The sequence below is a fragment of the Salvelinus fontinalis genome, chromosome 26 (genome assembly GCF_029448725.1).
Source record: "Salvelinus fontinalis isolate EN_2023a chromosome 26, ASM2944872v1, whole genome shotgun sequence".
NCBI lineage: Eukaryota > Metazoa > Chordata > Actinopteri > Salmoniformes > Salmonidae > Salvelinus > Salvelinus fontinalis.
Genome location: NC_074690.1, coordinates 18,480,651 through 18,495,286, shown reverse-complemented (window position 1 = coordinate 18,495,286; position 14,636 = coordinate 18,480,651). Strand labels below are relative to the sequence as shown.

Below are 14,636 nucleotides of genomic sequence, written 5' to 3'. Positions count from 1 at the left end.
AAAGTGGGCTAAATTTACTTCAAAGAAAAAAACAATAATAGCAATTTTCTATCATCCACTCAACTGAAATATTTTTAAAATATAATTGGATTGAAATACAATAAAATAAAGTGCAAAAATCTATTAATCAAAAACAACACTTTGTTTAAGGAGAAGTAACATGCAGTGAAAACAAATATTAAACTTTAACTTTTAAACTTGAACTGAGTAAAAACTCTAAATATGTGATTGCACAGTAATGTTCACTTGTTTGAGGTTGAGGGTGATACTTGGTGGTGTCCCATCTTTTCCACAAGTTCATCAATGTTCGGGGTAAGGCTCTGAGCTGAGGAAATCCTCAGAATTGAGTGGAGGTGTTCAGCAGTAAGTCGACTTCTGTGTGATGTTTTGTTCAGGTTCATCAAAGAAAACAGTTGTTCACACAGGTATGTGCTGCCAAACATAGACAACGTTTGAGCAGCCTGGATGCGCAGCTGGGGCATTGTGTCGGGGAGGAAACGGGCGAACTCCGCAGCACCCACTGCCGCATATTTTGCCCTCAGTGCATCATTGCATTGGAGGTCAATCAACTCCATTTGGAGGTTTGGTGGTGAGCTTTCCACGTCAACAGCAAATGGGTTACCGAGCAGTTCCAACCTGCTTTTTTGTGCTTCAAAGTCAGCAAATCGGCGTCGAAAGTCAGCGGCAAGCATACCTATTTTATCAGCCAACTGTGCGCTCGGGAACGCACTGGTAGAGAGCTTCTCTTTCATGGTCTGGCAGCTGGGAAAGTGGCTCAAATTTTCTTTCCGCATCTGCGTCTCCCACAGAGTCAGTTTGGTTTTAAATGCCTTCACTGTACTGTACATATCAGAGATTACATGATCCCGACCCTGCAGCTGCAAGTTCATTGCATTCAGATGACTCGTAATGTCACACAGAAAAGCCATTTCACACAGAAACATTTCGTCTCGGAGTTGTGTTGTGACTTTCCCTTTGCTGTCCAAGAACAGACAAATCTCCTCACGAAGCTCGAAACATCTTTGAAGCACCTTTCCCTGGCTTAGCCATCGCACCTCTGTGTGATAAGGCAAATCACCATGCTCCGTTTCTAACTCCGTCAGAAATGCCTTGAACTGGCGGTGATTCAAACCTTTGGCTCTGATAAAGTTAACTGTGCGCGTGATGATGCTCATTACATGCTCCATTTTCAAGGCTTTACCGCACAACGCTTCCTGGTGTATGATACAATGATAAGCTGTCAGCTCACCTGTCGCGTTTTCCTCTTGCATCTTTTCCCGTATCTTCGCCACCAGTCCGCTCCTGTGTCCACACATCGCAGGTGCTCCGTCGGTTGTCAAACCCACGAGTTTTTCCCAAGGCAGCTCCATCTCATTTACACATCTTGACACCTCTTCATACAAATCATGCCCCGTAGTTGTGCCATGCATAGGACGTAAAGCCAAAAACTCCTCTGTCACGCTTAGGCTGGAGTCCACTCCGCGGATGAAAATTGACAACTGGGCAATGTCAGAAATGTCGGTGCTCTCATCCACAGCCAAGGAATATGCAATGAAATCTTTTCCCTTTTTCACAAGCTGCTCTTTTAGATTGATGGACAACTGGTCTACTCTCTCGGCAATGGTGTTTCTGCTCAGACTCACATTTAAAAAGAGTTGCCTTTTTTCTGGGCAAACTTCGTCACAAACTTTAATCATGCAGTTTTTGATGAAATCCCCCTCCGTAAATGGCCGGGCTGATTTAGCGATCTCTTCTGCCAAAATAAAACTGGCCTTGACAGCAGCCTGGCCTTGTGATTTGGCTTTTTTGAACAGAGCCTGTCGAGATTTGAGGCCTCGTTTTAATTCCTCTGCCTTTTGTAGCCTTTGTTCCATGTCCATATTCTTGTTTTTGTCCGCGTGTTTCGTTTCATAATGTCGTCTCAGATTATACTCTTTCAGTACCGCCACACTTTCTCCACACAGAAGACACACAGGTTTTCCAGCTACCTCCGTGAACATATACTCCGACTCCCACCTTGTTTGAAACCCCCGGTTCTCAGTGTCCACCTTCCGTTTTGCCATTTTTGATGGGTATCTGAAAGTTAATTTTACTGTGATGCTGACGACTGCTGTGCCAATAAATATTGAAATGAAGCAGCCTACTGCTCGGTGCGTCACCGTTGCATTGTGGGAAATGTAGTATTGGTGCGTGTAAAAGATCTGCGGGCTGCCGGCTTGCTGCGGTCTGCGGGCCGGTTCTAATAATAAATCAAGATCATCCCAGGGGCCGTAAAAAACCTTCTCGCGGGCCGGATGTGGCCCGCGGGCCTTGACTCTGACATATGTGGATTACAGGCTCAAAATGGCCAGAAACAAATACCTTTCTTCTGAAACTCGTCAGTCTATTCTTGTTCTGATTAAGGAAGACTATTCCATGTGAGAAATTGTCAAGAAACTGAAGATCTCATTCAACGCTGTATACTACTCCCTTCACAGAACAACACAAACTGGCTCTAACCAGAATAGAAAGAGGAGTGGGAGGCCCCAGTGCACAACTGAGCAAGAGGACTGTTCTCAACTGGCAGCTTCATTAAATAGTACCCACAAAACACCAGTCTCAACGTCAACAGTGAAGAGTTCCTCTGTCCAGTGTCTGTTCTTTTGCCCATATTAATCTTTTATTTTTATTGGCCAGTCTGAGATATGGCTTTTTCTTTGCAACTCTGACTAGAAGGCCAGCGTCCCGGAGTCGCCTCTTCACTGTTGATGTTGAGACTGGTGTTTTGCTTTACACCAGAAACTGGGAGAGGAATTCACCTTTCAGCAGGACAATAACCTACAACATAAGGCCAAATCTACACGGGAGTTGCTTATCAAGAAGACAGTGAATGTTTTTGAGTGGCCAAATGAATGTTTTGACTTAAATCTGCTTGAAAATCTATGGCAAAACTTGCTGTCTAGCCATGATCCCCCAACACCTTGACAGAGCTTGAAGAATTTTAAAAGAATAACGGGCAAATATTGCACAATCCAGGTGTGCAAAGCTCTTAGAGACTTACCCAAGAAGACTCTCAGCTGTAATCGATGCCAAATGTGTTTCTAATGTGTATAGACTCAGGGAGCTGAATACTTATGCAACGGCTATATTGTAGTTATACATTTTTCTTCCACTTTGACAGTGTATTTTGTGTAGATTGTTGACAAAAAAATGACAACTCAATTTTAATCCCACTTCGTAACACAATAAAATGTGAAGAAATCCAAGTGGTCTGAATACTTTTGCAAGGCAAAAGTAAAAACTATGGCTCATTTTCTTATCCAATGCATTCAGATTTGAAAATACAGAATGGGCACTGGCTACAAATCAGGCAAAACTAGTGGAAATGTCATAATGAATAGAACACTTTGTAATTACCTAATTTCAACTCGTTTTTCCCGCTGCATAGCGGGCAACTAATTTTGCCCGCTGGGGCGGCAGGTAGCCTAGTGGTTAGAGCATTGGCCAGTAACCGAAAGGTTGCTAGATCGAGCTGACAAGGTAAACATTTGTCGTTCTACCCCTGAACAAGGCAGTTAACCCACTGTTCGTAGGCCATCATTGTAAATAAGAATTTGTTCTTAACTGACTTGCCTAGTTAAATAAAGGTAAAATATAAAAATAGGAGCTGGTTTTGGACTATGATTTGTACCCTGTGTTTAGGATGCTGGGACTAGAGGGCGTGTCTGTAATCTGTACCTGTGGCCGGCCTGCTCGGCCAATCATCTGCAGCATGTCGGCGTCGCTGTACTCCTTGCAGGCGCCCCCGATGTAGTGCATGGTGGACTTGATCACCACCAGGTGGGCTGGCAGGTTCACCCCCATCGCCAGAGTACTGGTTGTAACTAAGAAACCACATACACTGCCTTCAGAAAGTATTCATATCCCTTGACAGCCTGAATTCAAAATTAGTTTTAAATCCCCTCTCACACATCTACATAATGACAAGTAATAACACGTTTATTTGTGCACATTTATTGAAAATGAAATACAGAAATATCTCATTTACATAAGTGTTCACACCCCCAAGTCAATACTTTGTAGAAGCGCCTTTGGTGGCGATTACAGCTTTGAGTGGTAGTGGGTATGTCTGCATCAGCTTTGCAAATTCTTCCTTGCAGACTTTCTCAAGCTCTGTTAAGTTAGATGGGGAGTGGCGGTGAACAGCAACCTTCAAGCCTTTGCACAGATTTTCAAATGCGATTCAAGTCTGGGCATTGGCTGGGCCACTCAAGTACTTTCACATTTTTGTTCTGAAGCAATTCCAGCATTCCTTTGGCTGTATGCTTGGGGTCATTGTCCCTTTTGGAACATAAATATGTGCCCCAGTCCATGGTCGTTTGCACTCTGATACAGGTTCTCATCAAGGATTTGCCTGTATTTGGCCATTCATTGTTCTCTCTATCCTTACCAGTCTGCCTGTCCCTGCCGCTGAAAAGCATCCCCATAGCATGATGCTGCCACCACCATGCTTCACGGTAGGGATGGTGTTAGACGGGTGATGAGCTGTGCCTGGGGCAGGTTGAATAAAAATAAACAATACCTTGGAAAATTTGTGAATCTATTATTCTTGTGCAATTTATATAGGTTACACTGAGGTTTGTCTTTCATTATTTTAGGCTACCAGGTATTAGTACATAAGCTTTAGGGCCTAACTGTACACGCGCTAAATAGCCTACACAGCCAAATAATGCTTTGGGAACGAGCAGAAAAAGTTAACTTCAATCCAGAGGCAAAAACAAAATAAAAAAACAAAATGAAGCACTAAATGTAGGCAAAATGTGAAGAAATATGATTAATTTATTTCTGCATCTTGAGAGAATGCAATGCTCAGATACCATCTGTAGAGGTGCTCTCTTCATCATAAAAGTTGAAGGTATTTCAACCATATTAAATATGCATCGAAGCCGAAACTGAAATCTTATCATAGAAACATCTTGGGTTGTTTTCACAGCATTATTTCCCCTTACAACCGGTCAAACTGATGTAATTTGGACATTTTGCACATTAAATCTTTCCCGTGTTTTTTTGTTGTTGCGTTAATGTATTTTCTCCACAGTCTCTAAACGTCTTTGCTCTGCGAAAGATGACAGAAAACTTTACCGTTGTCAGCTAGATTGAAGCATTCATTCTATCGATCTATGACATTATTCTGTTGAGCAAGGGTTTATTTAGTCTTCTAGGGCAACATATAATGACAGAAGAGAAGCTGCATGTATCTAATTATAGCCAAGTTGACTAACAAATAGCCTTACAAAATGTCGGCAATTATAAGCAGAAACATATCTAAATCAGGCAACAACAAAAATTCATCCATCCCGTCCAAAAATGTGTTCTGCCGTCTTTGGCTGTAGCCTATAGGGCCTCAGATTTTCACTTTACCACATATACACTATATATACAAAAGTATGTGGACATACAGTTGTGGCCAAAAGTTTTGAGAATGACAAATATACATTTTCAAAGTCTGCTGCCTCAGTTTGTATGATGGCAATTTGCATATATCCCAGAATGTTATGAAGAGTGATCAGATGAATTGCAATTAATTGCAAAGTCCCTCTTTGCCATGCAAATGAACTGAATCCCCCAAAAACATTTCCACTACATTTCAGCCCTGCCACAAAAGGACCAGCTGTGTGAGTGTTGACGAGGACAAGGCTGGAGATCACTCTGTCATGCTGATTGAGTTTGAATAACAGACTGGAAGCTTCAAAAGGAGGATGGTGCTTTGAATCATTGTTCTTCCTCTGTCAGTCATGGTTACCTGCAAGGAAATATGTGCCGTCATCATTGCTTTTCACAAAAAGGGTTTCACAGGCAAGGATATTGCTGCCAGTAAGATTGCATCTAAATCAATAATTTATCGGATCATCAAGAACTTCAAGGAGAGCGGTTCAATTGTTGTGAAGAAGGCTTCAGGGCGCCCAAGAAAGTCCAGCAAGCGCCAGGACCGTCTCCTAAAGTTGATTCAGCTGTGGGATCGGGGCACCACCAGTACAGAGCTTGCTCAGGAATGGCAACAGGCAGGTGTGAGTGCATCTGCACGCACAGTGAGGCGAAGACTCACTGGGACAGACTGATATTCTGCAAAAGGTATAGGGATTGGACTGCTGAGGACTGGGGTAAAGTAATTTTCTCGGATGAATCCCCTTTCCCATTGTTTAGGGCATCTGGAAAAAAGCTTGTCCGGAGAAGACAAGGTGAGCGCTACCATCAGTCCTGTGTCATGCCAACAGTAAAGCATCCTGAAACCATGCATGTGTGGGGTTGCTTCTCAGCCAAGGGAGTGGGATCACTCACAATTTTGCCTAAGAACACAGCCATGAATAAAGAATGGTAACAACACATCCTCCGAGAGCAACTCTACCAACCATCCAGGAACAGTTTGACAAACAATGCGTTTTCCAGTAGGATGGAGCACCTTGCCATAAGGCAAAAGTGATAACTAAGTGGCTCGGGGAACAAAACATCAATATTTTGGGTCCATGGCCAGGAAACTCCCCAGACCTTAACCCCATTGAGAACTCGCTTCAAGAGGTGAGTGGACAAACAAAACCCCACAAATTCTGACAAACTCCAAGCATTGATTATGCAGGAATGGGCTGCCATCAGTCAGGATGTGGCCCAGAAGTTAATTGACAGCATGTCAGTGCGGATTGCAGAGGTCTTGAAAAAGAAGGGTCAACACTGCAAATATTGACTCTTTGCATCAACTTCATGTAATTGTCAATAAAAGCCTTTGACCCTTATGAAATGCTTGTAATTATACTTCAGTATTCCATAGTAACATCTGACAAAAATATCTAAAGACACTGAAGCAGCAATCTTTGTGGAAATTAATATTTGTGTCATTCTCAAAACTTTTGGCCACGACTGTACATACTTTTTGTATATATAGTGTATATGTATGTGGACACCCCTTCAAATTAGGGGATACGGCCATTTCAGCCACACCCGTTGCTGACAGGTGTATAAAATTGAGCACACAGCCATGCAATCTCCATAAACAAACATTGGCAGGAGAATGGCCTTACTGAAGAGCTCTGACATTCAATGTGGCACCGTCATAGGATGCCCCCGTTCCAACAAGTCAGTTCCTCAAATTTCTGCACTGCTAGAGCTGCCCTGTCAACTGTCAGTGCTGTTATTGTGTATTGGAAACGTCAAGGAGTAACAATGGCTCAGCAGCAAAATAATCTGTCCTTGGTTGCAACACTCACTACCGAGTTCCAAACTGCCTCTGGAAGCAACTTCAGCACAATAACTGTTCATCGGGAGCTTCATGAAATGGGTTTCCATTGCCAAGCAGCCGCACACAAGCATAAGATCACCATGCGCAATGTCAAGCAGCGGCTGGAGGGGTGTAAAGCTCGCCGCCATCAGATCTGGAGCAGTGGAGACGCGTTCTCTGGAGTGATGAATCACGGTTCACCATCTGGCAGTCCGACGGACGAATCTGAGTTTGGCCGATGCCAGGAGAATGCTACCTGCCCCAATGCATAGTGCCAACTGTACATTTTGGATGAGGAGGAATAATGGTCTGAGGCTGTTTTTCATGGTTAGGGCTAGGCACTTTACTTCCAGTAAAGGGAAATCTTAACGCTACAGCATACAATGACATTCTAGACGATTCTGTGATTCCAACTTTGTGGGAAAAGTTTGGGGAAGGCCCTCTCCTGTTTCAGCATTACAATACCACCCGTGCACAAAGCGAGGTCCATACAGAAATGGTTTGTCGAGATCGGTGTGGAAGAACTTGACTGGCCTGCACAGAGCCCTGACCTCAACGAACACCTTTATGATGAATTGGAACGCCAACTGCGAGCCAGGCCTAATCGCCCAACATCAGTGCCCGACCTCACTAATGCTCTTGTGGACACAAAGATCAATGAGTAGATTTAGATAGCGGGAATAGATGAAGGGTTGATTGATGCAGTTGAAATTAATAACTTTTCATTTGTATTTACTAAAAATAGTCAAGTAACCTAAGATAACTCAAGAAATCTGTCATAAATATTGACATTTTTGTAACTGTCGAGGATGTTTGGTGTAGTATTTCTCAAGTGAAAAAATGTGTATGAGGACAAGTCGTCTCTCGTTGAATGACAACAGGCATTTAATTGAAGAAGCCCTACTGTTGACCAAAACAAAAAAGCAGGACTTGCAGCGCATTGAGCTTCACAAATAGAACCAAGTTATATTTTAGCGCCTGGCTACGCAGACGCTCGAGCAGTGTGTGTGCAATGATTGAATAACATGTATGTGTACATTTATTTTGCAACGCTCGAACATGCGACGTGGTCAGCATGTAAAACGCATCGCGCTGAATGACGGGCAGACGAACACTAGATCCACATTCGTTGCGATATGCGAGTGCCTTTACACAGTACAGGCAGGTCTCCCATGGTGAAGGTCCTAATGCTTACACAGTACAGGCAGGTCTCCCATGGTGAAGGCCTCTTCAATCACCTTCCTGTCTGACACGTCTACCCCAGCATGGTGGAAACCAACCCCAAACGTCACCAGGTCTGGAATAGAGAAAACGCCGGGCTAGTGATTTCACATTCTAATGCAATAATAGTTATATTCAAATCAATGAGAAATGTTTGCCTACATGATACAGAAGAGAAGGAATATAAATTATTAACCCTAAATTATCCACCAACCTCTGAGTTTTGAGTCCAGGAGAGAGTTTGCATACTTTATCAACCTGCAAACAGAAGATTCCAACAATTCAATCAGATCTAACTAAACAGCAAGACGTTTGTATTGAGTACCTGTACATCTGTAGAGAATAAAAAGGTAAGTAGCTCAAACCTTTGTTTGTGCTCAATCCTCATGATGAACCTGGCATCTTTGGCCAGAACAGAGGCTGACTGCTGGACTCCTTTCCTTGTTGAGCAAAACTGTTTAAAAAAAATCCCATGTGTGAGCTATTAACAATGGCAATACTTACAAATATGGTGCTGGTCATGTCTACATTTCAGACACACAAAGAGAGTTCCTCACAACAAGGGTTGGTTTCTGGTCCGAGTAGGTCTGGATGATGTTGGCCATCTTGTAGTTGAGTGACAGGTCGAACTTGAACTCAGTCTGGTTGCTGCTGCAGGGGAAACCCAGCACTACTTTCCTCAGTTTCACCGGTCTGTGACTCTCATCCATCTCCAGACAAGTAGCAGGGCCTCTGTTGTCACACAGCCAGTCTGCTATCTGCCATGTCAAACCGTCAAACCATTGAACACAGTGAGTAGAGGGAATTTCTTAAAATAAATGCTCTGTTTAATGATAATTGGTAAATAGCAATACTTCCAAGACGCCTCCTCCTCTCCTTCCCTATTTCCTATTCCCTTACTCTTTCTGAAGGAGACAGTACAGGAGAGATAAGAACAACATAATATATGGAGATCAGTGGAGGCTGAGGAAAGGACAGCTCATAATAATGGCTGGAATGGAGTCAATGGAATGGTATCAAATATGGTTTCCATGTGGTTGATACCATTCCATTGACTCCATTCCAGACGTTGCTATGAGCCATCCTCCCCTCAGCAGCCTCCACTGATGGAAATCAGTGGTGTAAAGTACTTAAGTAAAAATACTTTGAAGCACTACTATCTGTACTTTACTATTTATATTTTTGACTCTTTTACTTTACTACATTCCTTAAGAAAATATTGTACTTTTTACTTCATACATTTTCCTTGACACCCAAAAGTACTCGGGACAGGAAAATAGTCAAATTCACTCACTTATCAACCAAACATCCCTGGTCATCCCTACTGCCTCTGATCTTGTGGACTCACTAAACACACATGCTTCGTTTGTAAATTAGGTCTGAATGTTGGAGTGTGCCCCTGGTTTTCCGTAAAAAAAAAAAAAATGGTGCCATCTGGTTTGCTTAAAATAAGGAATTTGAAATTATTTATACTTTTACTTTTGATAGTTAAATATATTTTCAACCAAATACTTTTATACTTTTACTCAAGCAGTATTTTACTGGTTGTCTTTTACTTTTACTTGAGTAATTTTCTATTAAGGTATCTTTACTTTTACTCAAGTATGAGAGTTGGCTACTTTTTCCACCACTGATGGAGATGCATGTATCAGAAAGGGAAAGAAGGACTATAGTGAAGGAAACCTCTTTAGAGTATTAGAATATGACCAAAGTGTGCCATCACCCTCTTGGCCCCTCAGCCACTTACATCCTTGATATTGGGAATGGTGGCGGAGACAGCCACAAATCTCATGGAGAGGTCCTCCTGGGGGTTCTCTGCTGCACGGTAGGCATGGACCGCCTTCATCCTGCTCACCACCACCTCTAGTGTCGCTCCACGCGTAGTGTCTTTCACCACGTGCACCTAGAAACAGAGCCAAAATTGAGTATATTTAGTTGTCAATGAAACACATAACATAATACTAGACAGATACGCACTACTAAGTACAATGACAAATTAAGAAACAATAGAACACAATCAGTCTGTCCAAGCTGTTTCAGAGTGTTATTTGACCAAGTCTACGGTTGCAGTGATACCTGAGGGAATTTTTAACAGACCATGAATTAGCTACTTAGACATATCCACTGACCTCGTCAATAAGGAAAAGCCGGACCAACTGCAGCAGGCAGTTATCCCTCCACTTCCTGGTCATGCTGTCCCATTTTTCCTTGGAGGAACAGAGAAATGTGTCTGAGCTTTATAGAGAACTGGTTAATGAAGTGTTAAATTAACAGTTAGTCAGTTATTGTTTTTTAAAATTAATATTCTAATCAATTATCTTGATATAACACAATGCATCCACGCACCCTCAAAACAAAAATGTATCTATTCTCGTATACCCAAGCCCTGTTTGCAGGACAAACATGGGAATCCTGTCTGCTTGTTCTTCAATGGATGGTTGCTATGGTCACAGGATCAGCCACATCATTTTGCTACATATTACACAGAAACAAAATGGCTGCTAGTGACGTGCTTTAATGCGACATGTACACTGGGATACATTTTCACTTACAGGTGTGGTCATGATGATATGGGCATCCTGAATCTCAAAGAAGTCGTCGATCTCTGTGTCTCCTGTCAGCTCCTTGCAGCTCAGGCCCAGAGGCTCGAATTTCTTCCTCCAGTCCTCAAAGCGCTGGCTGCATAGAGCTTTGATGGGGGCCACTGAAGAGAATAACATTCAATTTAATTTAATAAACAGTTTTCATTTAATAATACTTAAAATACAACAAATATATTTTGAACACTTTGAAAGTGTGAATGTAAATCAGGTCAAAAATGACATATGTTAGCTAGCTTAACCCATACAGTAGCTTTAACTGGTTCTTGGTGTTTTAGATTGGCTGTTGATGTCTTAGTACATGTAATCTATTGCTTTTTAAAAGGATACTAAGAAACGGGTGGTCCTGATGTGACATTACTTACTATAAACAGCTTTGACGTTTCTCCAGGGCTCTGTGGTTTCCATCAGTAGGCGGATGATGGCCAACTCAAAGAGCACTGTCTTACCAGAACCAGTAGGAGCACAAGCCACAACGTTCTTTCCTGTGTAAAGAACCTGCAAAAAGCATTTTGTTCCAAGAAATCAATCATAGTTATTGTTTTGATGATAAAGGTTGAAGATTGAATAAAGTGTAGATGCACTTACATCGTCCAGGGCTTTGGATTGGACGTAGTTGAAGTAAGGGAACTCTCTGAAGACAGATCTGAATTTTGCATCTGTGTTACTTTGATTAAGTATACAAACATATTCCAACTAAAATAGATTTGTAGATTTCGTTAAGTTTAATGTATTTCAGCAGTAATTACTTGGGCTAAGGGTGAGAAAGGATACGGATTTCAGAGACTGGTCGGAGTATCCCAGGCCCAGAAGTACCTGATATGAAAACAATAAATCTGTATAAATGTATTTATATTTCAATATCCAAACCAATTCCAGTCAAAATGGGAGATATTGGCCACCCCTAGTGGTAATTGTGTGCTATTACAGCCAAGAGGGCATTGGGTAGGGCTCACCTCGTTTCACCTCAAGCCCTCAAGAACAGTGACAGCTGCTGCCATGACCATTAAACCTGAGTACATTCTTCAGCTACAACACATCATAGCTATATATATATATAGCTATATAGCTATATATATATATAGCTATATAGCTATATATATATATATATATATATATAGCTATATAGCTATATATATATATATATATATATATATATATATATATATATATATATATATATATATCAAATTGATCAGAAACAGTGTAGACATTGTTAATGTTGTAAATTACTATTGTAGCTGGAAACTGCTGATTTTTTATGGAATATCTACATAGGCGTACAGAGGCCCATCAGCAACCATCACTCCTGTGTTCCAATGGCACGTTGTGTTAGCTAATCCAAGTTTATTATTTTAAAAGGCTAATTGATCATTAGAAAACCCCTTTGCAATTATTTTAGCATGGCTGAAAACTGTTGTTCTGATTAAAGAAGCAATTAAACTGACCTTCTTTAGACTAGTTGAGTATCTGGAGCGTCAGCATTTGTGGTTTCAATTAAAGACTCAAAATGGCCAGAAACAAAGAACTTTCTTCTGAAACTCGTCAGTCTATTCTTGTTCTCAAAAATGAAGGCTATTCCATGCGAGAAATTGCCAAGAAACTGAAGATCTGGTACAACGCTGTGTACTACTCCCTTAACAGAGCAGCGCAAACTGTCTCTAACCAGAATAGAAAGAGGAGTGGGAGGCCCTGGTGCACAACTGAGCAAGAACATTAGCGTGTCTAGTTTGAGAAACAGATGCCTCACAAGTCCTCAACTAGCAGCTTCATTAAATAGTACCCGCAAAACACCAGTCTCAACGTCAACAGTGAAGAGGCGACTCCGGGATGCTGGTCTTCTAGGCAGAGTTCCTCTGTCCAGTGTCTGTGTTCTTTTGCCCATCTTAATCTTTTATTGCCCAGTCTGAGATATGGCTTTTTCTTTGCAACTCTGCTTAGAAGGCCAGCATCCCAGAGTCACCTCTTCACTGTTGACGTTGAGACCGGTGTTTTGCGGGTTGAGGACTTGTGAGGCGTCTGTTTCTCAAACTAGACACGCTAATGTACTTGTCCTCTTGCTCAGTTGTGCACCGGGGCCTCCCACTCCTCTTTCTATCTGGTTAGAGACAGTTTGCGTTGTTCTGTGAAGGGAGTAGTACACAGCATTGTACGAGATCTTCAGTTTTTTGGCAATTTCTCGCATGGAATAGCCTTCATTTCTGAGAACAAGAATAGACTGACGAGTTCTTTGTTTCTGGCCATTTTGACCCTGTAATCGAACCCATAAATGCTGATGCTCCAGATACTCAACTACTCTAAAGAAGGCCAGTTGAATTGCTTCTTTAAATCAGAACAACAGTTTTCAGCCGTGTTAACATAATTGCAAAAGGGTTTTCTAATGATCAATTAGCCTTTTAAAATGATAAACTTGGATTAGCTAACACAACTTGCCATTGGAACACAGGAGTGATAGTTGCTGATAATGGGGATCTGTATGCCTATGTAGATATATATATATATATTTTTAAATCAACCGTTTCCAGCAGCAATAGTCATTTACAACATTAACAATGTCTACTGTGTTTCTGATCAATTTGATGTTATTTTAATGGACAAAAAAACTTGCTTTTCTTTCAAAAACAAGGACATTTCTAAGTGACCCCAAACTTTTGAACGGTATATATATATATAATTTCTGTCTGTGCTGTACTACCTTGTATCTGAAGGGGCTGGGGTGTCATGGGGAGGACGTTAGCCCTCTTGGTGCCCTTGTCCGGTGTATGCGGTGGGGGTCCCCGGGCTGCAGCCGGTCCCAGCCCGCTGAGGGGGCTGGGGCCTGCTGCTGACTGGCTTGCCAGCCGAGGCTCTGTCGCCATGGAAACCTGGTTGAAGGTTTGCTGCTCTTTGGGTCTTGCCTGGCTGTGGCGGGTGTTCAAGTCTGCGCCACTGTTCAGCACCTGACCAATGAGAGGTTTGAACAAACTGTAACGAGAACGAGATGATTTCATTAACGGGCAGATAGATCATAAGTGCTTGCAGTAATATCCCACATATCAGCCATATCATAAGTACAGCCATATCTTTGATAAAGAAGATTACATTTCAGACGGGCTTTGGCAAATGTACGATAAAGGGATTTTTTTTTTTACACTCATTACATTGCAAAACAATAGTAGCTGAATAAGACACATGATTGGAGAAATAAAGACAGCAACTGACATTTACTATGTATTCTGAATGCAAAGTATACACACTCATTAGCTTCATTTGAATGGTTTACCTTCTCCGTACAGGTGGACTTTGGCTGAAGTCCAGAGGAAAATGTCTCTGCTCCAGCGCATGACCAGACTCCTGTAGGCTTTCAGTTCGATCTCTGCTGACCATTGTGGAATACTGGGATTTGTTCATGAAGTCTTCCTGAGACCAGAGAGCACACCCACCCTGGCCCTCAGGTTCTTTTCCTCCATCACTGGTAATCTGATTAAAATCTGTGTTCTTTTGTATGAAACCATCACTGCCGACTGTTCTTTTCAAAGGGGGAATGAATTTCTTGGACCTCTGAGAGAAACCTGCATTGGAGATGA

General features: G+C 42.0%; 1 protein-coding gene across 1 annotated transcript in view; it reads right to left on the bottom strand.

The window, feature by feature from the left end:
- The window catches only part of LOC129823818 (probable ATP-dependent DNA helicase HFM1), a 28,772-nt gene that overhangs the window by 13,572 nt on the left and 564 nt on the right, over positions 1 to 14,636 (bottom strand). The window contains exons 3-15 of the mRNA XM_055882835.1: positions 14,333 to 14,621; positions 13,766 to 14,034; positions 11,845 to 11,886; positions 11,659 to 11,729; positions 11,436 to 11,568; positions 11,023 to 11,174; positions 10,600 to 10,677; positions 10,218 to 10,373; positions 9,028 to 9,228; positions 8,836 to 8,924; positions 8,685 to 8,728; positions 8,445 to 8,546; positions 3,718 to 3,863 (exon numbers count right to left, since the gene is read on the bottom strand). Coding sequence (XP_055738810.1) covers positions 3,718 to 3,863; positions 8,445 to 8,546; positions 8,685 to 8,728; positions 8,836 to 8,924; positions 9,028 to 9,228; positions 10,218 to 10,373; positions 10,600 to 10,677; positions 11,023 to 11,174; positions 11,436 to 11,568; positions 11,659 to 11,729; positions 11,845 to 11,886; positions 13,766 to 14,034; positions 14,333 to 14,621 — 1,772 coding nt within the window. The remainder of the gene's footprint in view (positions 1 to 3,717; positions 3,864 to 8,444; positions 8,547 to 8,684; positions 8,729 to 8,835; positions 8,925 to 9,027; positions 9,229 to 10,217; positions 10,374 to 10,599; positions 10,678 to 11,022; positions 11,175 to 11,435; positions 11,569 to 11,658; positions 11,730 to 11,844; positions 11,887 to 13,765; positions 14,035 to 14,332; positions 14,622 to 14,636) is intronic.